Source organism: Pelmatolapia mariae, linkage group LG10_11 (genome assembly GCF_036321145.2).
Source record: "Pelmatolapia mariae isolate MD_Pm_ZW linkage group LG10_11, Pm_UMD_F_2, whole genome shotgun sequence".
NCBI classification, from domain to species: Eukaryota; Metazoa; Chordata; class Actinopteri; order Cichliformes; family Cichlidae; genus Pelmatolapia; species Pelmatolapia mariae.
Genome location: NC_086236.1, coordinates 52,086,889 through 52,113,738, shown reverse-complemented (window position 1 = coordinate 52,113,738; position 26,850 = coordinate 52,086,889). Strand labels below are relative to the sequence as shown.

General features: G+C 40.9%; 2 protein-coding genes across 2 annotated transcripts in view; one reads left to right on the top strand and one right to left on the bottom strand.

Annotated features, from left to right (window-relative positions):
* Nucleotides 1–5,312: 5,312 nt before the first annotated feature.
* Nucleotides 5,313–26,850, top strand: part of LOC134635430 (furin-like protease kpc-1) — a 201,651-nt gene continuing 180,113 nt past the window's right edge. Inside the window, exons 1-2 of the mRNA XM_063484815.1 lie at nt 5,313–5,522; nt 21,420–21,512. Of these exons, the coding sequence (XP_063340885.1) occupies nt 5,313–5,522; nt 21,420–21,512 (303 nt within the window). The remainder of the gene's footprint in view (nt 5,523–21,419; nt 21,513–26,850) is intronic.
* si:ch211-198c19.1 (uncharacterized protein LOC100151013 homolog) lies at nt 17,163–17,916 on the bottom strand. The gene is made up of 2 exons (XM_063486513.1): nt 17,823–17,916; nt 17,163–17,747 (listed from the first exon to the last, which is right to left on the bottom strand). The coding sequence occupies exon 2, from the start codon at nt 17,745–17,747 to the stop codon at nt 17,220–17,222; it is 528 nt and encodes a 175-aa protein (XP_063342583.1). The 5' UTR covers nt 17,823–17,916; the 3' UTR covers nt 17,163–17,219.

The window sequence follows — 26,850 nt, the reverse complement described above, 5'->3', positions numbered from 1 at the left end:
CAGTCCCTCTCGCCATCACACCATTTCTTGCATTCTAATGCATTCTCACATCTTTACAAAATCCCCCCTTCCGCCACACGCCGTGGATGTGCTCGTTTTGCCGACTTACAAAATCGTTATTTCTGCACGTTTGACTTGTTCTGTGAGAAGGTGCTCTGTAGATGCGGTGTTTTGCATGCTCTAATTTGCATCTTTTATTACGAGGAGTAAAAAAAATGGACGCGTCGGAATTTTTCTTTTTTCTCCACGATGCATCGACCTGCCGTTCTGCTTTCAACAGGAGGCAGTCCGTCTGTCTAAGGGCTCTGTCGCCTGGATGGGAAAGGTAAAAGCTTTTTCTTCTTTCCCCCAGTTCCTACTCTACAAACCCATTCTATCCTTTCACAGCACCGTGTTGCATGGAGGGAGTGAGAGTTGAACCCCCACTCCCTCCTCCCGTCTTTCTCAGATGTAGCCTCGTTTCCAGGCTTTGATGCACTGGACCAGGTTGGGTGTTTTTTTTTTCCAGTTTTTTTTTTTTTTTTTTTGCTGTGCAGGTGTGTGTGTGTGTGTGTGTGTGTGTGGGGGGGGTCACTAAAATTCAAGACCCGAGGCTAGCAATGTGATAACCTTAAACTATACTCACATCACTTCTCTGGATGCATTTATTAATCCACATCATCCTCAGTTAATAGCAGCGAACTATGAAAAGGATTTGGTGCTTGTAATGGATGCAGTGGGACATTATTATGTTAAGGTGATAACCTGGTGTTGTAATTACCTGCAGCCTTTTGAGGCTTCCAGATAGACTTAATGAACTGTGTGTAAAGGAGAGAACACTGTTGCCAACATATGGATAACTACAGGCAGACTGCTACAGAGGCAACTGGAAGCAACATCTGCTGAAAATGTTCCACACTGTGAAACGAAATAATGGCCATAGCCATGCAGCACTACAGGTGTCCCCCATTTATGTCTGACTAGCCCCCATGCATGATGTAGCTGGGTGGAGCTATGCTGATAATATAGGTGTTTTTTTCATTAGTCAACGTTTTTAATATAAGGAGGAAAAGTAAAAACCTGTCATTAATATTATTGATTGTTTACTTCCGTTCGCGACTCCTTTCATAAAAAGGTGAACAGAATGCAATAATTTCCAATTTACCCAAAACTATATTTCATTTTTTAAATGCACAAAAGGTATATTAAACATTAAAATGTTGAAATCTATGGTAATTTTCATGATTCCAAAAAAAGTTGCAAAAGAGTTTGGACAAGGCCATGTGCTCCATTAACTGCTCTTTGTTTGGGAACTAAGGAGACCAGCTGCTGTAGTTTTCATTTAACCATCCATCCATCCATTTAACCACTTTTTCAAGTTCAGGGTCACAACGAACCTGGAGTATATCCTGACTGTGCATGCTGGACAGGTTGCCAGTCCATCACAGAGTAGCCCCCTTTGTAGTTGTACAAGTAAAATATTTTTCCATTCTTGCTTGATACATGATTTTAAGCACTCAAATGTTTTGGACTTCCTCTGCTGGATTTTTAATTTCATAGGAAACCAGTTATTTTCACCTGGACTCCTTTACTACTGATCTCCGTACATTGGAATGCCTGCAGAATGCTGTCTGGTTATGTCTTGCTGAAATAAATAAGACCTTCTGTAAGTAAGACATTGTCTGGATGCCAACATACGGTGCTCCATGTCTTCTACAGATTATGCACGTTACCCATGACATATGAACTAATGCTCCTCTGTACTGTCACTGCATATCGATAACCCTGTCCCATTTAGTGATGTGTGTTTCTGAGGACATTTCCACTTCTCAGTCATGTCTGGTTGATTTATCACAAGGTTCATGTTGGCCAGTATTGGCCATTAGCTGATCATTAGCTTATACTGGCTGAAAAACAAAGAAGAGGTAGGAGAAAAACACTTCAACCATGTAATGAGTGTTGACGCTGCATATTTTTTTGACACTTGCAACTTCCCTTTATGCAAGATAAGTGTTTGAAATGGGGAAACCAACAGCCAGCTGATCAGAGCAGAGTCTAGAAGAGTCTAAATGAGTACATGAATAACTAGACAGATGTTTTGGAAATATGTTTATATTTTGAATGCCTGAAATAACATTGGATATATTGGAAAACTGTTTTTTTTTTTTAAACCCACCAAATATTGGTATCGCCATCAGTCTGCAAAATCGGCGTCGGTCTTCAAAATCCTGTATCGGTAGGGCTTTAGTTTGTTTTTAATGTCCAGAATTCATCAGTTTCTTTGACCTTGTATATAGAGATTCTTCTGAATTCTTTGATAGTGCTCTTATTTTCCAAACTATGTTGAGAAACATTATCATTAAATTGTTGAAGTATCTGCCTCCACAGTATTTGTTTGTCAGTGATAAAAATGCAGTACCCGTCCACAAACGCACTACAAGGTCAGAAGTTACGGTCAGCTGCAGTTCAGCTGCTGCAGGGGTTTAAGTCTTGCTCAAGGACTCCTTATATTACAGCCTGGCATTTGCTAAACACTGGAAAACTGCTAGCCTGCCTCTCTCCACGGACAACAAAATCTGTCCAATATGACTTGTAAAGCTTTACAAGTCTGTTTTATCCATATGAACGTAACATTCTGGAGTATTTTCAGGGCAATGTACAAAAAGAGGAAAAATATTTAATAACGTTTGCATATGTGTTGCCATTTTGCTGATGGCTCGAGATGGGGTTGATTATTGTGGCTCAGTTTTTATTGCGTCCGTTCTCTTGACTCATGACAGAAAGAACATTATTCTACTGTAAACCCATTGTAAAATTGAGACATTGGCCCCCCTCGCTCTCTACCAACATGTCCCCTGGGCAATATTACTATGGTAATTTACTAATGTTAAACACTCTAAGTAGACATGGTGTTTAAGTCTGACCTTAAAACGGCCATCTAAAAAGTTTGGTTGGAGCGATAATGTGGACATTGTGAAATAATATTATCCTGTGACCAGTAGTTTGACCTCGGAAAATCATGAACAGTTTTACCATTAACGCCTTCTCTTTAAGGAGGGTAGTCAGAGGACTGTAATGACTTTGCATAATGAGTTACACTTTTTTCCCTCATTGGGTCTGCTTTCTAAAAGATCTCTGTATTGTACAGGAGAGAGTGCTAGTCTCTTTTATCTCTAGAAAAAAAAAAACCTTGTGGCTACAGTTTGATCAATTAAACTCCTGAAAGGACCCCCCTCCTCCCTTTCTTTCCTCTGCCTGAGAGGAATATAAAGTTATCAGTCTTCCCAAGCGATATGAGGACGGAAATAAGTAGTTTGTCTATAAAAATGTCCAGGTACTTTATCAGCGTCCCAGTAGGCCCCGAGGCCCTGACACTGTTCAATGTGGCTCCCCCTGTACTCCAGTCTCACATGCGCCCTCTTTTTTCCCTCCTCCCTCTCTCCCTGTCTACTTTGTCTCTGCCCAGGGCTGGTTACTCGTTGGGTGGGGTGTTCGCTCCCGGCCCCGCACCTCAGTGGGATTGACTGGGGCTCGAGCCCCAAGTGAGGTTATCGATTTCAATCAGTGGCTCGGGAGATAGGAGCTGAATGATGCTGCAGACTTTAAACAGTGGTCAGCTGCATTGTTTGTTGTTTGGGGTGGGGGCGAAAAACGCTGCAGGGGGAGGCACTTTGACGAGGAGTCAGATAAACACACAAACAGAATCACTCATAGAAGAAGATGTCTTAATCGTCTGGTTCAGAGTTTTACTGCATCTTAGCGGGTGCATTTCTCAAAGTAAAGAGGCTGAAAGAATTGACGAAGAAGTAGAAAGATTTTTTTCAACCACAGATGCTGCACATTAACACAATTAGATACCGGCACTGCAAGTGATAACGTTGGATTATTGTTTTTGTGCATAAAACAAATCATTGTTAAGAATTCCCATCATGATTCTCAAGAAGGGATTTAAAAGAACTGCTTGTTTTGTTCATCAGGCTTCCCAAAAGTCAGATATATTTTGTTTTATGTCTTGCGTGCACTATTTTTAAGCATTGTTAAGCAACGTGTGGCTTAAAATGATTCCTCCTTACTCAACTAGGCGCTTGTATAATAGGAGCAGCTGTATTTAGAAGCATTCTTTTAGAGTTTAGGAGCTGTTTGCACGGGCAGCAGACATACGCGCTGGAAACAGCACTTTGCCTGATTGCGTTTCTAATTGCATTTAATGTAAGCTAATGTATAAAACTGAAAAATGGCCAACTTGGCAGATCAACAGTAAATGTTGATTGTGTAATGTGGTGAAAGGACAGGGGGTTTAAGCAATTAATATTCTTCAACGCGGCATTCGTCCAGCAGTACATCGGCTGTTTTACTTTTTCAGTAGATGCTGTTCAAGAGCAACGTGGCAACTTTTTTTTTGTTCCATCATTGTTCACAGGAAAAGTACGAGCATAAAGACAGACTGATAAAGTTCCTGTTTTGCTTAAAGAGGGAAGTTAGTTCACGCAATGAGGGCACTGCAGTGTTTTCTGCTCTCAGAAGCATTTGCATCAAGGCCAGGAGATTAAACGTGTGGGTTGGGAACTGGAGAGAGTGTGTTGTCTCGCTTGGGGCCCCCGATGCCAGAGTTCTAGCTTTCATCGCACAGGGTGAAAGATAACTCCTGGACGTTTCACTCTGTGTGGCTACAGGTGGGTGGTTCACATGCTGTAGGTGGCAGCCTCGGTGGAATTCACGCAGAAGTACAGAGGAGGTGGCTGTGGGCAAATTGTTTCACAATTGCCAATGTTCAATACTCTGTACTGAGATGCAGAATCCTACACTGTGTAAACTCATTTGTGTAGTTAGATGGTATTTGAAGTGTTATGGTAATATGTAAAAAAAAAAAGAAAAGAAAAGAAAAAAGTAGGTGTTTGGGTTTGTTTTGTTGCATGTATATAATTGCGGATTTTAGATATTACAAAGATCCAGTGAAGAGCACGGGTATGCAAAATAACCTTAGGTGGCATTTTGAAAGAGAAAAATGATGCCCGACATTAAAGGGCGGAAACAATTTTTTTGTCAAATAATTAGTGGGCTTGCCAAAAATGTACTCTGTCATTTGTGCTTTAAAAATGACACCAAAAACCGATACACAAATACAATCTGATTATTTTGGAGGTTTGACTGTTCCCCAGTATGTTAGGCTTTAACATGTCATTGAAGACTTCAGGCAAGGTGTCTGCTTGAAACATTATGTAATGTAGCACTCTGGGCTGGTCCCCTACACAGTGCACTAAAACATGCATAATTTCCAAGAGTTTTTAGCATATATATATATATATATATATATATTGGGGAAAAAAGAAAATATGGATCTAATTCTCACAAATATTCTCGTTAAAGGCTCCATGTTCACTGCATTTGTGCTGGTGCTGGGCTGCCTGCTGCAGAGGAACCTAGTGACCACAGAGGGGCACCGTGGGACCAACTGCCTCATCTTCTATGCAGTGCAAATGGACGGAGGCACCAGAGCTGCCAAAGCTCTGGCTGAGGAGCATGGACTGGAGTTCGTACAACGGGTCAGTGCATGTTTAAAATCTCTTTGTTACTCCAACCTCAGGGCCTGTAATTTACATTTTCTAAATCTGGATTCTAAGATTTCTTTTATTTTGTTTTATTTAAGAGCTGCCAAAGAGCTGACTTCTATTTCCTATTTGAGGGATATCTGACTTTCATCAAATTATAGCAGCATTTGTGAATATTTCATATCTGATCAAAGATGCTTGGAGTGGGCTGGCCGCACAGTGTAACACACACACACGTATAAAAAGACACATCTATGCTCCCAAACAGGCACACGCTCCTCTCTTTCCCGTGAAACCCCCACTTCCCTACTCAGTATGTGAAATAGGCTCAGTGTGTAAGTCTTTAGCAATTATTGGGTCTTTAACCATTTTCACAAGTTATAATCTGTGACGCTACAATCTTTCTGATTAAGCCACATCTGTGCTTTAAAGGTTACTTTAGTTGTTGAGTCTCAGACTGTGTCAGCTCCATCAAAAAGTTCCCAGCTACACTGAAATAAAAAATGAAATAAATAAATATATAAAAAAAACAAGGGCTCGGAGCAGGTCTCAGTTAGTTGCAGTACAGAGGTTTTTCCTTTTTTGTTTGGAGCGAGTTCAAAGAGGGGGTTCAAGGGCATAAGAGATTTCGAAATGAACCTCGTCTGATTCTCTCCACTGTGAATGTTTCATGAAAGATTCTCGGCGGAGAGAGATTTAAAAGGTAAGAACTTTTATGAATCGACACCCATTCCTGCTGTGCACTGTTATATTCAGGATTTTAAAAGGGATTTTGTTTAACTTGTGCTTTTCAAATGTAAAGTCTGACTAATCCAAAAAAATGTTATAAACACATAGTTGAAGGGGTTCACTGTAAAAATCTTAGATAATTGAGCGTCCGCATATTATATATTACATGCATTTAACAGCATATTGACAGTTTCATTGTAAATAATGAAAGAAAATACTGAAATCATGAATTTTTAGATCTAGAATATTTACAACTGTCACTGTTCGATATATAATTATATAAATCAGATCAAAAAATTAGTCTTACTTAAGACTCCCCATAAAAGGTTACTTAGTTGCAGCTGGTAAATAGAGTGATCCATTTTTCTTATTTTTTGTGATTTGAAGTTATCGATAAGTGATAAGGGTAGGGTGTGTGTGTGTGTTTGTGGATGCATTTTGGCATTATTGATAGCAGTCAGTTGGAGTGTCCGCTGGCCTGGTGTGAGGCTGTTTGGAGCACTGGCTCCAGGGAACATGGACGCGAGCTCATTTCAACCTTGGCCCTGCTGCCTCTGCTGCTGCCGCCTGGATCATGAATAAAACATCTCTTTGACCTTTATCAGGAGTGTATTGGACAGTCCACCCCCGTCTCTGTCTTTCTCTCTGCCTGTCTCTCTCTCTCCCTCTCTCATTGTCCCTCATGTATACCCACAAACACCTCTTGTTTTTTCCTGCATTGTTTTCTCCTCTTTTAGACACTAATGATGCAGCGATCTCTTGTAATCACCAAAAAAAGGGAAAATATGTTTTTTTAATCTATTTACATAAACTTATTGTATTTGTGCATATAAACAGTGCAGTGAGGAAAAAAAACACAACATATTTTCTGTATGTGTTGTTGAATTCAGCACCCATAGTCTGGTCATTCAAATTAAGGGGTGCTGGAGCTTTGATGCTCTGGTGTAAGCCTTCAGTGGCAGTCTGTTGTCAAGGATTTACACTAATTGTGTGTTTCTGTGTTAATAAGTCGTCCATCCCAGCAACACCAAAACCCAGACAAGAGCCTTCTACAACCCCCACTTTCACCATCCCCTCAGGTCCAATCTGCTGACTGGCTTCTTTTACCTGTCTGTCGCCAGAGGCTGATGCTAAATGTCACTGACACTAAATCGCCTTTGTTAAGTCAAACCTATTTTAATTGTGTCACCAGTGATTTGCGCATTCTGTGCTGCAAATAAAGTGTATCAAGAAGAAGCAGGGGCTTCACATTTTCCTGTGAGATATATATATATACATATTATTTAATTTTTTTGAAAACAGTGAAGTGGAATAAAAAGTCTGACAAGCCGAGTGCCAGCTTGGGAGGATTGTGATGTCTGCTGGCATTCCAGCAGTAATGCTGCATGAGTGGAATGGGAATCAAATGTCTCCATGCTGGCACTCAACATATTGTTGGTCCCTTTGATTTAGTGTACAGCATCCAGGAAAATGTCATCGCATGTCTCCTTTGTGCAGACTTGACATATCCATTTTGCAACTGTAAAATACAAAGAAAAACAAAAGCAAAATACCCGAGATGATGTCTTTATGCCACACGGACAGATTTACCATCATCCATTGCAGTTGCTTTTTGCAGGTGTCCCTCTCTTTTTTTCTTTTTAGCAGACATACCTAAGCATTTCCTGTCACTTTTTGCGATTCTTAAGCGTGTCTAAGTGATAGAGTCGATCCATTCACATTTATATAATGCCTTACGCATTTGCTCATTTGGGAGGCTTTAAAGATGGGCTATAGTTTGTCAACAATGCTTGAAATTAAATGGCAAATCAGCTCATTCCCAATTAGATGAGGTGCAGTGAAATGTAGCAAAATATAATAAACGACGCGCATTCAGAGACTCCTGTCACACAATGGTGAGTCTCTTCGCTCCAACCAAGGCGGCGGTGGTGTAACACACTCATTACAAAGCAGAGAGAAAGAGCTGCTCTGTGTAGACAGGTAATGGCAGCCATCACAGGTGCAGAGTTACACACACACACACAGGCACAGAAAAAAAGAGACCCTGATCACGATCTAAAATAGATGATTTTCTGTTTCGCTTTATGTCGACACAAAACAGCGTCGCAGCGACTTGATATTACACGCTGATAAAGCTCGCAGGCTTACTCACAATGCAGCCAACCCAGTTTTCATGATACTGCATTGTTTACAGGTATTATTTCTTGCTTACTTAAGAGTTTGCAAATCCGATTAAAGCCAGATTAGCTCTATGTTTTGCATTGCTTTTATTTTAGCTGAGATCACTGCTTCGACAATTAAGTGCCTGTCCCATGTTAGTGTGGTGTGTCTGTGTGTGTGTGAGAAAGGGTTTTGTCTTGAACTCTGACTTCAGGAAGTCCCCGGTCTCCAACCAATGGTAAAAGGCCTCCCAGATTCCCCTTCTCTCCAGTGAGGTGGAATACTGCCGGCAGATTACCATATCATTACCATATCATTAGCATAACATTACCGCTGCACAGCTTGGCTCGCTGTCTTCGGACGTGCTATCAGCTCATCGAGAGATTCAATCCCCCAATCCGCTCCCTGCTTCCACCCTCCCCTCCTCTCTCCTCTCTCTCCCCCCCTCCCTCCCCTGCCTCTGTACACACGAGGTGTGTTTTCCATCTGAGTAAAGCAGATGTAATTGAGGTAGAGCACTGGATTTACCGGCTAAATGAAATCACACAAACGCTTCGCGATCAGCCGGGGCCGCTGTCGTACACATTCAGAGAGCTCCCTCTCCGAAACCTCGCAGTGCTGCACCCAATTCAGAATTTTCTAATATCCTCTCAGAAATAGCCTCAGTCAGATGCTAAGCTATGTCAAGCCTTACTCTGGCTGGATTACTCTAGGCTGTTATATTATGACCAGGTGTGTGTGTGTGTGTGTGTGTGTGTGTGTGTGTGTGTGTGTGTGTGTGTGTGTGTGTGTGTGTGTGTGTGTGTGTGTGTGTTGGGCCAAAAGGAAAAAAAAAAGCCGACCTGCCACCATCTTCTCCCTCGCCCCTTCCTCTCCCTTTTCTGTACCGTAGGGCACTCGGGGGCACCGAAAGGGACACCAATCCTCTAATGGTTGTGAGCAAGGGCCCATTCCATTAGTCAGGGGGCCCGGAGTTCATCGCTGCTCCTCAGCGCGAGGAGGGCGGAGGAAGCGAAATGGAAGCAGGTGTTGGCCGGGGGCAACACAGAGGGCAACTCAGCACCAGCTGCATGCTGGGAAACGCAGCCCCCCACCCCACCACTCATCTCCACTCCTTCTCCGCCTATTTCTATTTCCTCATCCAAGTACAGAGCGCACACCTTGTTCATACAGAGCACACACACACACACACACACACACACACACACACACACACACACACTGACTTCCTATCACCTGCTTTTGTCCCCCAATTTCATTCATTCCAGTAAGCTTTTCTCCATTTTCCTTATCTCTCTCTTTCTCTCTCTCAGCCTCACACACTCGTTCACTCACTCATTCACTCTCGCCTATCTCCATCTCTTTCATTTTCTCTCTCTCTCATCCTCTCTCTCTCTCCCCTTGCTTACCACCCAGCCCCTCCCCTCGCTCCATCTTCACACATACCTCACTCTGATTTGTAAATGGAGAGAGGACTTGTATGAGGAATATGTGGAGAAGATGTGCTTTCCATCCCAGCTGGGAAACTCTGGAGGGAGACGGGCGCAGAGAAGAAGAAGCAGAAGAAGAAGAAGAAGAAGAAGTTGAAGAAAGAGGGGGCTGAAATTATGTTAACACCTCCTCGCTTGCTCTCTCTCTCTCTCTCTCTCTCTCTCTCTCTCTCTCTCTCTCTCTCTCTCTCTCTCTCTGTGTCTGTCGCTCTCTCTCTGTGGGCTTAGATGATGTATGGCTGCAAAGGCCACATGTTGGCCGTGTGATGGATTAAAGCACTTTGTAGGAAAATTACTAAGAGCGCCTCGGCACATCCGAGTCTAGCCCTTAATAAAACTCTCTTCAATATTGAAATGGAGAGAGAGAGAGGGAAATACAGAGAGATAAAGAAGATAAAGGACGGTGGTGGACGAGAGCGGGGAGTGGGGCGTGCCAGAAGCCCACAAACACCCTCACACACACAATGCTCTTGTAGGTGATATGAAAAATTCAGAAATGTTGATAAAATTGCATGTTTTGAAGCTTTACCATTCGATTTTACTTTGAGGTATTTGTTTTGTCTTTATCCATAAAAAGAGCTGAAAAAAAGACATAAATGAAAGCAGAGCAGATTTTATGAAGCGCTTGTTTTTTATATGCTTTGCAGATGAACTTTCAGGACATGCTTTTCACTTACCGCTGTTGTGGAGAACATCGTCTGGTGCTGTTTTTGCGATTTTTGCTTTTTAGTAAAAATGAGAACCTGAGACAGCAGAAGAACCCCGTTTAGACATGCGCAATAGGACAGAGGACTCAAGTGCACATGAGTTCAAATTTTCACAAAGCACATTATTGTTGAAGCACTTTCTGCTTTTTTTTTTTAGGTCATCAGAGTATATGCCTCACATTTAAAATCTATGCAATGATCAAAAAAGCCTCTTTTTTGGACTGTTTAACCTCATTACATATCGAAACATTAGCAGTGAACTTGGTGTCACTTTTTATTAAATTGCTGTTAAATAGGAACCTATAACCAGCAAAATACAGTCATAATTGTAACCACCTAGGAGTTAATTTTCTTCCAACCTTATACTATATAAAACCCTGTGGTAACTCCTAGATGCGTTATCGTTTAAAAACTCATCAGTCCCAATATATTTCCTTTTTAAGATGGACAGTAAAAATCCCTCCACCCCCCTCCACTCGTTTCTATCATTTCGTTTGCTGCCAATACTGTAACCAACAAGGCTTAACTGCTCACCCCATTTAGCCCCCAGCATCCCCCTTCCATCGCCCTCCCATCTCTCCTTTTTCTGCTTTTCCATAGTTGAGGCTGTGGAGGCCACAGCCCCTGTAGGGCTGTTAGTGTACACACCAGCTGCTGTTTTCTCCATAGGGTGGACTGCCTCACGTGGCTCTCACACACTGCTTCAGTGGCTCTTGATGTCTGTGTTTGTTTTTGTTTATCCTTCATGCCCCCCCCCCCCCCCCCCCCCCCCCATCCCTCCCTCCATTGCTGTTTCTCTGTTTGTCTGCTGGAGGCTGCCAGCAGCAGTGAGCCACGCAGATCCTGTGGATGCTTCAGCACCAAGAAGACTCAGAGTCTGACTGCACTGAACTGCAACCAGAAACTCTGTTGTACACCACATTTATGACAGGATATGTTTTTGGGTGGACATGTATTCTGTCTCTTTCTTGGACTCGTAGTAGCCATTATGTATTTTTAGTTACAGTGACCTGTAAATGAGTGTGAACTTGTAATATTGAGATAATTACAGTAATTATAATAGCTGACTCTGTATGTGGTAGGGGCTGCTGCAGTGTGAGTCTCTGTGTTTCTCACGCTGTGCGTACACATAATGTAGAGTCTGAGCCACATTAGCAGAGCAGTCGGAGCCGAGCGCCTAGTTCCTGTAGTTACTTGTGCAATATGCCCAAATTGAACTTGAGGCGTAAAAATACGCTCAGGCTTTACAAGTGTAAAATACAAGCTGTTATTACCCGGCTGCTTCCTGGTGCTACAAAGCTGCAGCTACTAGCCCAAAGGCTGTTAAACATATGTCCCAAATGCTGCAAAAGCAGCTTAAAAATAAATGTAAGTTGTTTTTTTTCCCAATATTCTATCTTAGCATTGATTTGGAGTCCGCTTTCTGACCACCCCATGATATAAATCCAGCATTCGTGTGCCTAGTTTTGTGTTTTTCTGTGAGTGTGTTTAGTCTCACCAGTTCCATTTCGAAGTTTTTGTGTAGACCACCACGTTTAGTAGCTAACTTGACTGAAGGCAACTGGATTGCTTTAAGTTGTTTGAAGACATTTCACCTCTCATCCAAGAATCTTCTTCAGTTGCAAAACCATTAGGTGGAGAGTCCCAGGTATTTAAGCCCTGCTTGGGGTTGTCCCAGGGAGGAGGTGGTTGTTGATCCACTATTAATCATGTGTGTCACCACATGAGCCAAGGCGTAAAATAGGCGTGGGAGATTACCACCAGAGATTTTGTGTGAAACCACTCTGTGAGTGTGCGCCACCTAATAATGTGACCTATTGAGGTCATGTCATGCATGTTATGATACCAAGGACTCTCCACCTTTTGGTTGTAGAACTTAAGAAGTTTCTTGGATCTTCAAACATCTTCAAACATGTTAAAGAAGTCCAGTCACCTTTTGTCAAGCTCTTAAGAGTACCATGACCTGGATGACTGACTGACATGCTCGTCCTCTGTTTGTAGTTGTAACTCACACTGTAAGCCTTTAAAATAGAAAACAAAAGACAAAAAACAGCATGCTGAGCTGAAGATGCTAAGATTTTCATTGGGAGAGACTAGAATAGATTCGATTATAAGTTAGTACATCAGACTGCTCAGCTCGAGCAAAGTTACAGAGGCATGGCAGAGATTTTGGACATGTGCAAAGGAGGGACACTGGATATACTGGAGACTGGATCTTTAAGATGGAGCTGCCACACAAGAGGAAAAGAGGAATACCTCAGGGAAGATTCATGGATGTAGTGAAGGAGGACATGCAGAGGGCTGGTGTGACAGAAGAGAGTGCTAAGGATAGGGTGAGATGGAGGCAGATGATCTGCTGCAACGCCTAAAGTGAGCAGCTAAAAGAATTTTAATGTCGTTGTCTTTTATTTTATTGAAGCAATTCTTCTCTGTTTGCTTGTAGTTTATCTTGGACTTTTGACTGGTACAAACTGCTTGTCCGCTTCTGCTAATTATGACATAAAGCAGCTAAAAAAACAAAACAAAAACAAACAACTGTAACCCTTAGGGTCAGTTATTGCTTTTTTGCTCTGATTCTGAAATATTTACATCTTAAAAATATTGCAGTTGCATGTTACATTTTACTCCATTAGAAATATAACAGTTATTTGCTCAACACGTGTAACAGTTATATGAAATATCTATTATTTTTATGCTTAGCCTACTTATGAAATCTAGTAAGCTTTAAGCTTGGCAAACCTTTAGCTTTTAGCTTGTGTTAGCTAGCCATCAGGTCAATTCAGCAGGAAGTCCAGAACACATTAGTGAGTGACTAACTTGTGATGGGCATCATTGTCACTTATGTCTACTTTAATTACATCAGTCATAAAAACGCAGCTTTTCATGGACCGATTTGACTTCAATAAAGGTTATTAAAGAAAAGAAATTAATAGATCATTTATTTCAAAACTCAAGTAAACAATAAAAAAAGAGTTTGGCTTTTATTTAAAAAAAAAAAAATTAAGCACAGCTTCCAAAGAACAAAAGACAGAGCAAGTATTACAGTACCTGCAGCTTTTGAGCTTTGGTATTTTGTTTCACAGCGCTTTAAATCTGCTTGTTGCTTTCAAATGTTGTTTTGATTTTAAGGCTGGAGCCTTTCAATCATATGCAGTACAGTATGCTGATCTGAGTTGACACTTGAGGAGCGAGTACAGGCATTTCTAACACACAAGAATCAATCAAAAAATCAAATAAACTCGGATATGAAGAGATATATGAGACAGTAGCACTACGGTAACTCAGTAATACAATGAAAGGCTATAACACAAAAACCCTCCGCCTCACATAATAAGCAACTGTGCTTGTACCACAAAAGTAGTGCTTTTTTTTAAAGCAATAGGCTCGTTTGATACTGAGTCCATTTTCGTGATGTTATAAAGTTGCTTTTGTTTAAATCAGTACTTTGAACTGTTGAAATCTTTTCACTGGTTCTCAGTGCAAAAGTGAGAGTTTAATTAAAGCTGAAAGAGAATCCAGCAGCTGTGTGACAGAGTTATTCAGTGGGTGTGATTAGAGAGCACTTCAAGTGTCAGTGTTTTATACAGACTTTACATTTTTTTCTGTCTTGATTAATAATACTTTATAATCTAAAGATTATCATTTGGGGGGCTTTTGGATCAGAATATATATTTAACAAAAAAAAAAAAAAAATATATATATATATATATATAAAAGAATATGGTCAAGTGACAGAAGTAATAAAGTGCAGGAGGTTTATATATCCAACTGAACTGCAGTTTTTCATGAGCAAAAATAAAGCAAAACAAAAAGCCGGGACAATTATGATTCATTTAGTTAATTGAATAATCTATTCTTCTTCTTGTTTGACTCCCAATGTGCATAATTGCAAAAGAGTTTTGTTGTTGGTTCAAAATATATTGTGTCCAAAATGTAATCCTTAGAGCTTCTCACCACTTGTTCTTCTCAGGCGCAGCAGCCTGATCCAAGGAAAAGTTGTAGATTTTTGCTCTTTATCACAATTGTTTGATATACAAGTCATACAATTTTGAGTTTATTGAGTATTTTTTTAGTAGTTGTTAGCAATTTGCCGTGCAGCTATGCGTTCTATATGGTGTTTACATTTTGACCATGCAGGTCAGATTACCTTGGGAAATCTAAACAATGCCCAATACTTTATGTTAATGTTTTTGGCAGTATGCCAGATCTTTTTGTTTTTTCCTGTAATCACTGATATCGCCAAGTTAATGCTGTTCACACAAGATCGTATTAATATTGCTCCAGGACCATCACTGTAACTGATTAATCTCGTGATGTCACAGCTTTGCACCTTGGGAAAGAATACTAAAGCTCAGCTTGCTCTGTGCTGAAGCAATGTAGTGAGACAAAGTCTGCATAATGATGAGGCTGTGCTGGATGAAAGGATCAAGCACAGGACTTTCACAAACAAGGCTTTGTGTCCCATGTGAAAACAGTTATTATTATTATTGGACTTGTGCGTGCTCTTGTCATTGTCAGCTTTCAGCTTGGAGTTATGATTGAGTTTAGGAAAAAATCATGGTTTTTAATGGCAAACCTTGTTGCAGAGTGTTAACCACAAACTGAACAGCAGTGTTTGGCTTTATGTCACAAATCCCTGACTGAAAACTTTTCCCATGTGCATTTTTTCCCTGAGTTGCTACGCTGTGACATAACAAAAATGTGACGATCAATTCCAGTGATGGCAAATCGGATTATGATGATGATCAGGCTCCAAATGTTGAAAACTGACTGACTGGACTATACTCTGAAACTTTAGTGGTGGAGAACTTTTTGCAGGGTCATAAAGTAGGCCAACGTGATATCTACAGTTTTCAGTATTGTCATAATTATACAACTTGTATTAAATATATACAATGAGTGTATTGCATATACACCTTCTATGATTTTCTGGTACAAAAGGTACACAGCAAACGGAGAGCCAAAGATCCAGAGCCTTTAGGTCAACAGGAGGAGGTGTGTCAGATAATGCTACAGCTCATCTGACACATGAACTTAAATAAAAATTCAAATGTGCTTGATATGAATTGATTTGCGGTTCTTGAAAAATCATAGGTGTGGTCTCCTTGGTTTTTATATATTATGTTTTCTGAGGTTTTCTGCTCGTTTTACCTCATGTGGGAAAATATTCATTTACTTCTCCCCATTCATCAGGGCTGTGGTTTCTTATTCTTTTTTTGCAAGAGGTGCAACAGCATGCTTTTCTTTAATGCAGTTAAATTCAGTTTTATTTATATAGCGCCAAATCACAACAGACGCCTGAAGGTGCTTTATGTTGTAAAGTAAAGACCCTACATATGTACAAATTACAAATGAGATTCAAAGTTTAATCAGTTTAAAAAGACATTTTCACAGGACAGTCTTGGATAAAGTGCACTTTCGAGATAGCATTAAATTAATAGTCATTTATGAACATCTGCCTCTACCCAGGAGTTTTATTTGCAGTGGCAACATAGTTAAGTTCAGACTTTTTCTTTACAGGCTTTAAACAGCAGCAACACTGTCATGCATATACCCTCTCTATCAGTCCTTTGGAATAAGGTCATGCATTGGGGAGATTCAGTTAAGCAATAGAGACCCTGAGAAGAGCCTGTTGAATAGTGCTGTCTGTCAACTTATACCTCTGTCTACAGTCTGAAGGACTAGTTAAAGCTGCTCTCAGTCTGGGAAGAGGGTGATAGGTCAGGGTGCTGTGCATCCAAGTGTCAGAGATTCAATCTTAGCATAATGCTTTAGAAAAACCTCAGTGAATTTAAACAGGTTTGTCTGATCATGGATCGCTGTCTTTCTAATCATATAATAAAGAAATTTTCAACCCCCAATTTTCATCAGCTGCTTAACACATTTATGTCAGCAGGCACTCTTAACTACCTCCCACTAAAAAGATACCAAACACATATATATTTTTAACTAGTTCACACGTTCTTGAAGGCATGTCTTATTTTTTCTGAAACATGCTCCAGTTGATAGGCGTCCTACATCATGATTGTCAAAATGTGAAACGTTTGAATCTTTTTTTTCTACACAGCTAGATTTTAGTTTCTTTCAAAAGATGTTAGAATCTGACTGAGAGTTTAGTATTTTATTATCTAAACTGACAGTACAACATAAGAGAAACAAAATACCATCGAATTAGTGAGGATAAACTCGTTGAGTCAGTTGTTTTTTACACATGCCAGTGCCATTTGCCCAGTTGAGGCTTTGACAGTGATTCCACACCCTTTTAGAACTGCCAATAACACTACAAGAAGAAAAAATGTGGATGGACACTAAGTTGAATGAATGTTTTTGGTTGTCTGAAGGAGGGCATGCCTCCTTCAGACACCACTTTGGGAGCCACATTTTAACACATTTTATTGATTGCATTTTTTTTCTACAAGCAGGCATAAGATGCAGGTTACACAAAAGCTCATAGTTTACAATGAAGCCTCAAAATGAAAACTTGTAGCTACTTTATTTCAAAGAAACTAGCATAAAAGCAAAGATTATGACTTCACCTGTATTTTTTAGATTCACAAAATTCTCAAAGCTGTTACATACTGTACTGATTTAGGATCAGAGGTCTCCTACACGTCTGTGCTAACGAAGGTGATTTTCTTTCGAAGAGATGCAAGAAGATTGGGCCCAATCCTGTACGTCTCTTTTGGCTCATAATGCGCGGATGCATAAAGCTCGTCGATTCGTTTGTTGTTCTTGTTATATTTCACCAAAACTCTGTCCATGTTACTTTTAGGATTGCTGCGGTTGTAGTATCTTCTGACTTCATACGGCAGCTTCTCTGCGCCAGGATAGTGGAGGTTTCCAATGGTATAATAGCTCCACTGCTGTCTGTCTTTTATCACAGGAAGAACTGGCCCTTTGTTCTGAAAGAAGTGAAACCCATATTCTCCCCGGTAGGGATCACACAGAGCCCTCATGTTGTTGTCCAAGCAGTTCTGAACGTACCACACCAGCAGCTTAAGGCCATGGCGAGGAGGCGGCTGACCAAACCCGCTGTCCTGGAGTTGTTGTATTGAGTCGAGGGTTTTCGGAGGTGAGGTCAAGACCACAGACAACACCAAAGTCAAACAAAACAAGGCTTTGTCGTGTGCCATCTATGAAAAAAGACATCCCAGTGTGAAAACAGGAATCTTAAAACTACACTAAAGCAACATTTTCTCACAACTTACCTTTTAGTTGGTACCCGTTTCCCTATAGTCTCAAAGCGTGCTTGCAACCGAAACTAAAGTTGGTGTTTTGTGCTGCAGCTGAAAGAACCGTTCGATCCTGCGGTTGTCTTCTCTCTGTCTTATGTGGAGAGACTGAAAAAAAAAGAAAGCACACTGGAAGGGTTTTCATTCTCTATGTGCGATGAAAAAGGAAGTGATTGCTGTACAGCTGGACTCTGTGAAAGTCCCATTTGAAAGAATAATTAAAATAAGCAGGTGTATCTCAGGGACTAAAGGAAGTTACCAATGTAAAGTCTTACTTCTGCTTTCTCTCCTAGCTGCGAGGAACAGCTGCTTATAGAGGAGCACCCAGTCAGCTGTGCACACCAGAATAATAAAAGCATAGCAATGAAGATGATTTCATATATGTTGGTGATGTAGTACTTTAAACTCACTATAGGGTGTGTGGTAGTGGAGGGGGTTTCAACCTTTATGTATATGGGAACCAGCGAGCTTGCAAACAGTGAGGGGTTAAAGTGGATTCGATATGTGGGGGGAACCCTAAGGTCTGGTGCGGCAGTGCAGCAAAGGAAATGGCTCACTCACAAAGAAGTCCCCAAAAGAACGAAAGGATCATAGAGGATCCAAAGATCATTAGATGACGACACACACAAACAGCCAAACAATTTATTGCTGTTTGATTAAATTAACGTTCAGGGATCAGTCTGTTGGTACCAGTGTCCAGTCAGCAAGGACATCCAAATTCATCCCAAGCTCACTTAGTTCACTGTGCACCGATTCAAGCCTACAGTATCACATGTCTCTTTGTGTGTCTGGGTGTGTGTTTGTGTGCCTTTGAACACTCTCATGATTAGTGTTCTCAGTGACTGCTGGCTGATGGGGTTGATTTGTCCGACAGTGCAGTATGTCAGGCAGGCTCAGCGTCCGCACTGGAGAACATGAGTGAAGGAGCGAATAATTGATAGTGACAAGGCGCTCCCAGCCTTAATTGCTGCTGGTGAATTAGATTACCTTTTCAAAGTGCCTTCATTAGCAGAGGGAGAGCCATACCAACGGTCCCCTGATTGGCCTCATATTGTTTTGCTGTGAACTTGCTCTGGCAGGGCACAAAAAGTGTGCGTTTGTTTTGGTTGGTTTGAAATTGCTCACTCATTTTCTTGTACAGCTGTAGTTTGTCTGTGTGCGCGATGTGTGCACACGATTCATATCCAGGGTTGACATTTTGTGATACATCAGTAACTCACTGAAGCAGCAAGTGTCTTTGTGTGTTTATGAGGCTTTGTCTGCTGTTTTAAAGGGTATGTGCACCTGTGTCACAAGGAAATATTTAGCTCTAATGGCTTGCATTTTACGTCTAGTGTAATATGCTGCAATATGACAAGGAAGCCCAGATATATAGGTGATATATACTCTATGTTTTTGGGGTTTTTTTCTTTTGTGAAGATCACAAACCATAAAGTGAAATTTTATGCTGTTTGTGGACTTTGTGGACTACATACTGCTGTTGCCCCACTAAATGAGGTCCAACATCAGGGTTAGTTAGTTATTTGCTGGAGATCGTGGTTATAGAAATAGATAAAAATATGAAGTAGTCATGGAAAAGTAGTTTATTGGTTTATGTAAATGGACTTGATTTTTATTTTATTCTATTTTCATTGCAATCAGCACAACAATGAAACTAGGGTTCATCAGGAAGTGTGTTTCATGTCGGCGCCACATACATCTCAGAGATTCCTCAGTGGGAATGTGTGACCCAGGCAACTGGAAAAAAATAGGTTAAAAAGGAAAAAAAGTGGTAGGAGTTGTATTTTACCCAATCCATGATCCTGTCTCAAGCCTAACCAAAAAAGAAGTTTTCAGTTTCATGAGTATTCCACAAACTTCTGTGAGACTGTGTTGTGTGATGCTTGAAAATGTTCCTCCTTTTTCTCTGTAAAGCTGCACAAAGGGACAGACGGGACTTTGCTGAAAGTGAGCAGGGAAAGTAAGGAAGAAGTATCAGTCTATGCAGAGAGAGTTACTTGCGCATATTTTAAAAAAACAACACAAAAACACCCAACTTTCTTCCCAAACCCAAATGTCCAAAACCTCACACCCTCTTCTTCCCCTCCAGCAACTGTTTCAGCTTCAGCTGTCCTCCCTCATTACATTTCCATATCTATCACCAGTTACTGTTCCATCACCAGCCCACCGGCCCCCAAAGTTCCCTCATCCCAAAAACACACTGGCATCCCCATCTCTGCCTCATGCTTCATTCCCACCACAGCCAGCCTTCAGCCCCCTGCCAAGTTAAATGGACTGTACTGGCGTCAGGGGAGTCGCGTGTGCTCAATTCAGCTCAGCTGAGCTGGGCTGCAAGCGTTATAAACTTAGTGTGTGATTATTGTCGGAGCCAGACTCCTCCACGCAGGAAGTGCGCACTGATGGGTACTATGTCACCAGGTACGGGGCCAGCCGTGGCGAGAGGGATGAGAGAGCAAAAGGAGAGACTGAAACTGAAGCAAGAAAAGAGCACAGAGAGGGAGGAAAAAAATTGTTAGAGATGAAGGAGGGTAACGGGGATCGAGGGAGAAAGGGTAATAAAAGATAGAGGAAGGAGAACAAGCAGGAGAGGACTGAATCATCAAAGGGAAGGAAAAAGCCACGCTGAGCAAGGAAAGACTGATGTACACCTATCGCAGCAGACAAAGACAAGAGAAGACACATGGGGAGTGATATAAAGAGGGAGAAGCATAAGAATAATGCAGTCAGAGAAGAAAGAGAGGCAGCAGGGAAATCAGCAGAGGAGGGGAAAAGAAGAAGAGATGGGGAGGGCGCATAGGAGAGAAAGGCAAGAAGAGAAATTAGAGAGAAATTTTTCAAGCGAGTGATGTGCGCTGTGATTGTTTTCTCTCTCTCTCCCTCTCCCTCCCCGTCTCGCTCTAAACGGTCGGGATGTGGCCTGTATCTGCCGGCAAGAAGGAACTCAATTTGGGACAATTTACTCGGCAGTCTCAGCCCTGATGCACCTCAGGGACAGAGAATAGAGAGAATGAAAGTGAAGGAAGATAGAATCAGCAAGCCCCGCACACACATACATACACACTCACACAACGTGTGCCTTGCACACAATTGCCGCCGAGTAGATTTCACTTAGTTAGTTCTAACTCTCCCAGGCGGTCAATACGATTGAGTTTATAAGGCTTGGAAATGAAAAGCCCAGGATAAGGTTAGATAAACTGTGTGCTATTTGATTTTGGGCCACCCTTCGCAGAAAAACCCACACAAGACAGATGGCCGGAGGGGATACGCTGAAATCATGTTGTGCAAAAGGGTCAGATGGGTGATTAAGGCTGAATGCGTTATGTGCTTTGACCCTCGCTCTGTACCTGCATTGGTTTCTCTGTGCTGAAGAAAGCGCTTGAGTGATTTTTCCAAATGCATCTTTGTTTTTGCATTCACTGTAGTCTAGAGGGGCGCTTCATTTCAATAGCATCTTAAATAAAATGCTGCCACATGATCAAATGTTATATCATAACTTGCACCCTGCAACACTTTGTGCCTTAAAAGTTTGGGATTGTATAAGCTGAATGTGAAATTGTCTTTCCATGCTCACAGGTTGGCAGCCTGAACGGTCTGTACACACTGAGGGACACCAGGGGGCGCCCTGACAGAGCCACCTTTGAAGACAGACTTGCAGCAGCAGCAAGGGTAAGTATCCCCCCCCCCCCCAAATAAATAAATGAACTAAAAGAAAAAAAACACTTGATGGACTGAAAAGTGAAGACACTGACAGAGGAAGGAGCTGTGTGTTCCCAAAAGAAAAAGAAGCCACTCTGTTTACTTTTATCTTTCATTTCTTTGCCTGACTGCACTGTTCCTGTAACACTCTGAGAAATGCATTTACAACTACAGCTGTTGAGAGCATCCAGCCACTTGGACGACTCTTTGATGCATTTAGCACGGCCACATCGAGGTGAATTTACCCTGTGGCATCAGTTCTGATTGTACCCAGCGAGTGTATGCAAATGGAAGTTCATTTAAGCTGCCGTTGCTGTTTTAATCATGCTCCAGTGTTGATTAGCAAGAAGGATTGGCAAAAAAGAAAAGAAAAAAAAAGACTGAAGCAGGCCCGTGTTGAGTAATGGATAAAAGTTGTTTACCTTGCTCTTGTTGCTTGTGTGCCTGTTCCACCCAATATCACTTTGCGCACCCACCCCCTCCTCCTTCCTCCCTTGCCACCTTCAGCAAGCTGCTCCGCTTTACCCTCGGAGCTCACAATTCAACCTCCTCACTAGGCTTCCGTTGCCATGGAAACCGTCATTCAGGGAGACATCCCATGACAGCAGGGAGAGGAAGGGTCGGAGATGTGGCTTCGCCCCTGTCCATTCTCCAGGGTGCACCGGACCTCTGGCCTTTCCCCAACACATTGCCCCTTCAATCTCTCTCTCTCCCTCTCTGTCTCACACACATACACACAAAATACACAAAACAATAAAAATACTCACATAGAAAGACGTGTATGTGTGTGTGTGTGTGTGTGTTTGTGTGCATCTACCCCACAACTACAAACCACCCTCCCACCCAAACACACACAGACACACAAACAGACTGAAAGCAAAGGAGAGAAAGGAATTCCAAACTTTCCGATTCAGAGTTATCATCTGAATCAGTGTGCGTGTGATTAATTGAAGTAATTTATGCACAATCTCCAGTGACTCCATGTATGGTTCATGATTTCATTAAACTGTAACTTTAATTACTTTTCTACTATCGTAACTTTAGGTGAAAATAAATTCCCACCCTTAAATGTCTCACGTTTCGTAATGAGTCTTACATTTAATGGATTGCACAAATAATGTTTTGGGATGATGAACAATTGCGTATTTAGACGCTGCTTCTCCCTGCCAGCTGCCTTCATTTTTTTTCCATTACAGTCATTTTATTTTGGAATTTCGTTTCATTTAAAGAAATCTTATTGTTTAGTTTTGCAGCAAGTAAAAAAAGAATGCTGCTATTGCAGCTTACTTGAACCCTCTGAAAACCCTTGAAACTTCTTTGCTTCCCAACTAATATAATGCACTTTATTTGCTTTCTTTTTTTTAGCTGAATACAGTTAATATTGTTGTGGGTTTATGGAAGACATGTTTATGTTGGGTTATGTGTTGTCAAACACAATTAGAGTGTGTTAGCTGAAGCAGCTGGCCTTCTGCCAGAGCCTTAGCAATAGTTCGTCCGCCCACCTCTGACCAGGCTTCCATCTTTACAAACACGTCTGCTGTTTTTTTCCCCTTTGGATTGCATAGCAGGTGGGTTTGATAGCAGAACCCACCAGTTACTGCATCATATAAAGTTTAGTAGACTGCAAGGTTGCGACGGAGTTAAAATTAGCTTAGTGCGGCTTAATCTGCCCTTCACAGTTAGAATAGTATTTACAGTAGAATAGTATTTACAGTTAGGTAAAAAAAAGCCCTACCGTTGCTGAGATCCCATTTGCAATGATGTGGTAGAGTGCTACTCACTGAGGTGTTTGTGTTACTCTGCAAAGCACCTGCATTTTGAAATGAAAGGTGAAATCACTGGTGCATCGTTGTGTAGCAAAAGCATAACGAGGCTGTGTTTTCACGAGATAGATCTGCTCCTGTCAGGAGGTGGAATTAAACCGAGGGCTGTTTTACCTTTTAGAAATAGTTGTAACTATATTGTAATAACAGCTGTGCAGTGTAACTTGGCGTATTGATTAATAATGCTGTAAAACCACGGCAAACAAAATAAGACGCAACATAAAATATCATATATACCTGTCTGTATATCATAACTGTTGCAAACTATTGAGCAGTTCTTTATAAAGAAAATAAATGAAAGGGAACTATTTAAATCTTCTTGACAGAAGAATAAGAAACATCTTTAATAAATTAGCACGATCTGCCGCAGCTGCTGCAGCTCATAGAAGCCTCAGTCTATTGTTTGCTGCATTGACACACACACAGTCACATTGAATGGAGGTCCACAGTGGCGTCTCAGAGGAGGAGGAGGTTTTGCCACTGTGTAATCCCAGCTGATGCAGCCCTCTGTCAGCAAGGCAGCAATCAGCTGTGGTATTAATCTCAATGCTAATGGCATCATTAGCAAAACTGTGGAAAAACATACCAATGTGAGGGTTTAGAGACACATGGATAAAAAACATATATGCACATCTGGCAAATAAAGCACATGTAAAAATGCTGTTAACGAAGCAAAAACACAGACACATACACACATGGTTTCTCTTCTGTCTCTCTGCGTGTGTATGTGTACGTAGTTTATTTGAAACCCCGTTTCCCCTCAATGACTCTCTTCCGAACTGTCCTAACTATTGTACCTCTTGTGGTTTCATTCTCAAACGCGCAGACATGTTTCTGACCGAACTCTATACTGACCTTTTACCAAATGTCTCAGATACTAACCCCCTGCCATCTTCCGACACACACATTGGTCCCTGCTGGTGTACTACACACTTAATACACAGATATAGAAAGCCACTGTTCACAGCATGTTCCAGTCTTGTGATGACCTGGTTTGAATCTTCTTTTTAAAAAGAAATCTGTATTAATATCTGTCTCATTAATCTGAGCTGTACAGGCACCTTATTGATGCAACACTCGAGACGACAGCTGCAAGCTGCAGACAGAAGTCAAGGAGAAAAGACATTACCGGCAGAACAAGTGTGAAGTTTTTCTTATATAAACTGAAAAAAATAAGCAGGGCGCTAAAAGATATTTATTATAGTGAGGATGCTATAATGATGAAAGGCCAAGAAGGTCAGCTTTTAGAAAAAATAAAGTCAAATATAGGCTTTACCTTGCAGCTAGCAAAACATCTAAACTTTTAGTAATGCTTACCTAACTAGTGTAAGCTCATCAATAGGTAATCTTATTTTTGCATAAAAAAATTAAATATATTCTAAACAGCAACAGCTAAATTAAGATAGAGCATGCATTGTCCAATTGTTGTCAAATGATGCTCGAGCTCCTTGTGATTGAATATCGAGTTGATGAACGACCTCTAAAATTTGCAGTGTGTTAAATCCTTAAAAACATATAAAAGTGAAAATGTGCTAATAAATATGATAATTGTTGTAATGTTTAAAATGTGACAGCAAATCGAAAAATATTTTTGTCAATGCAAGTTTAGCCTTATATGTTGCTTTTAAAAAGTTACACTCTGTCTGATGAACGTGTTAATTATATTATAGAAATCTATAGTAATCTTTGTTAATTCTTGATATTGTGCCTAAACTAAAGTCCTAGAATTTTAATTGCATAAAGCATAACTTTACTACATTGCTATGTCTGTAGAATAGAGATGGAATAAGAGTGAGAGTGCTTTCAGGTACATCCTGCTTCTCACTTCTTCTATGTGCAAACTGTTTTGATGCATTAAAAATAAAAACCATATTAGATATATCCATTGTGCAATACATGAAAAAGGATGGGTGACAAAAAACAACAAATCAAACAAGGTGTTTGTCACATCAATGCATTTTGCCTTTTTATGATGAGAAAAAAGCACAGATATTACTAATAAAATGATCAACTTTTTATGTTCTTAAGTATGACTTAAGCAGAAATTCACATATTCATAAAACTTTATATGAAATTGTTGGAAATGTTTTGTTTATACTCAGAATTATTTATGAATTAGATAATTGTGTGAATGGGTTCCTTAATTGAACTTTGCTCATATTTGAAGCAAGTAGTTGAAGCCACGACCAATGGGAGTGAATGATTCTGCTCTTTGACATATCGTGGGCGTTAGATACAGTAGGCATTATGCTAGAGGACATTGCGCAACCGGGAATGTCCACTAGCAACCAAACGTCAACACCAAAGTGATGCATGTCGAACAAATCACTTTGTGTGGGCAGTAAACAACTCTTAACTCTGATGAACTTATTGATTCAACACCAGTGGGAGTGAAAGACGCCATTTACTGACATATGACAGAGTGCTAGCTGCTAAGCCCCAACCACATGTTAGCGGCTAACGCGTGGTTGGGGCTTCAATTCTTAGTTCTGAGAATAACTATAAATCTAGGAAAATGTTTTATAGATGGGGTCAGTGGTCTCTGCAACTAAAGCTACTAAGTGTAATCCATTTGTCATTAATTTGATCATGAATGTTGTTAATTAATTTTACCAGTCATTTACCTATCTGTTCACTACTGTGATTTTATTTTGTGACGATAGACTATATGACATTTGGAATCTACAAGGCCAGAATAATTGTTAGCTCGCAAAATAAAATCTTAATCTGTAATGTATTCGCACTGATTTAGGAGCTTTAACAGAAGTTTGGAAGCTTTGTTTAATGCTAAGTTAAATCTAAGTTTTTTTTTGCCTCATTTGTGATCCATAGTATTTTCCGAGCCACATCAAAAAGGCTGTAAAGATAACTTGTCTAAAAGACAAAATATGAAGTTAAGAGCCTCACCCCAAACACCACTCTAATGCCGTTTGGGCTTATCTTATCATTTTTGTTGTTTGGGTTACCATTACCTGATTTAAATGAGCTAACTTGCATATTTGTGTAATGTCTGTTTCAAATGTGAGGCTTTCTCTCTCCCTCTTTCTCTTTCCAACTCACTCTTCTATCCACAAAGGACAGGAAAAACATTTGAATTTTCCCTCAATACTTTCTCACTGTTGAGACGTTTGTGTGTGTGTTTTTCCCCCCTCTCCTTATTTTTCTTTTTTTTTCCTCTCTTTTTTTTCTGCTATTTTTTTAAGACTCCAGTCACATCCGCAATCCCGCGGCCCTATAAGGAGCTTTCACGCTTTTTGGTTTGCTTTAGATGTTTAATACCCCCTCTCTTTTGTGTCAGGCAGCCGGAGAGGCGTTAAGAAGCGCTGATAAACCCCACTTAGATCCCTTCCTGGCCCGTCACCCTGGCCTGCCGGGCCGCTTTAGTAGGGAACTGATCTGTGACGGCCTGCCACTCAAACTGAGCACTTCTGAAGGTTGACACAATGGAGTGAGCAACACACCAGAGGGCCCAGGGGTTGGTGGGG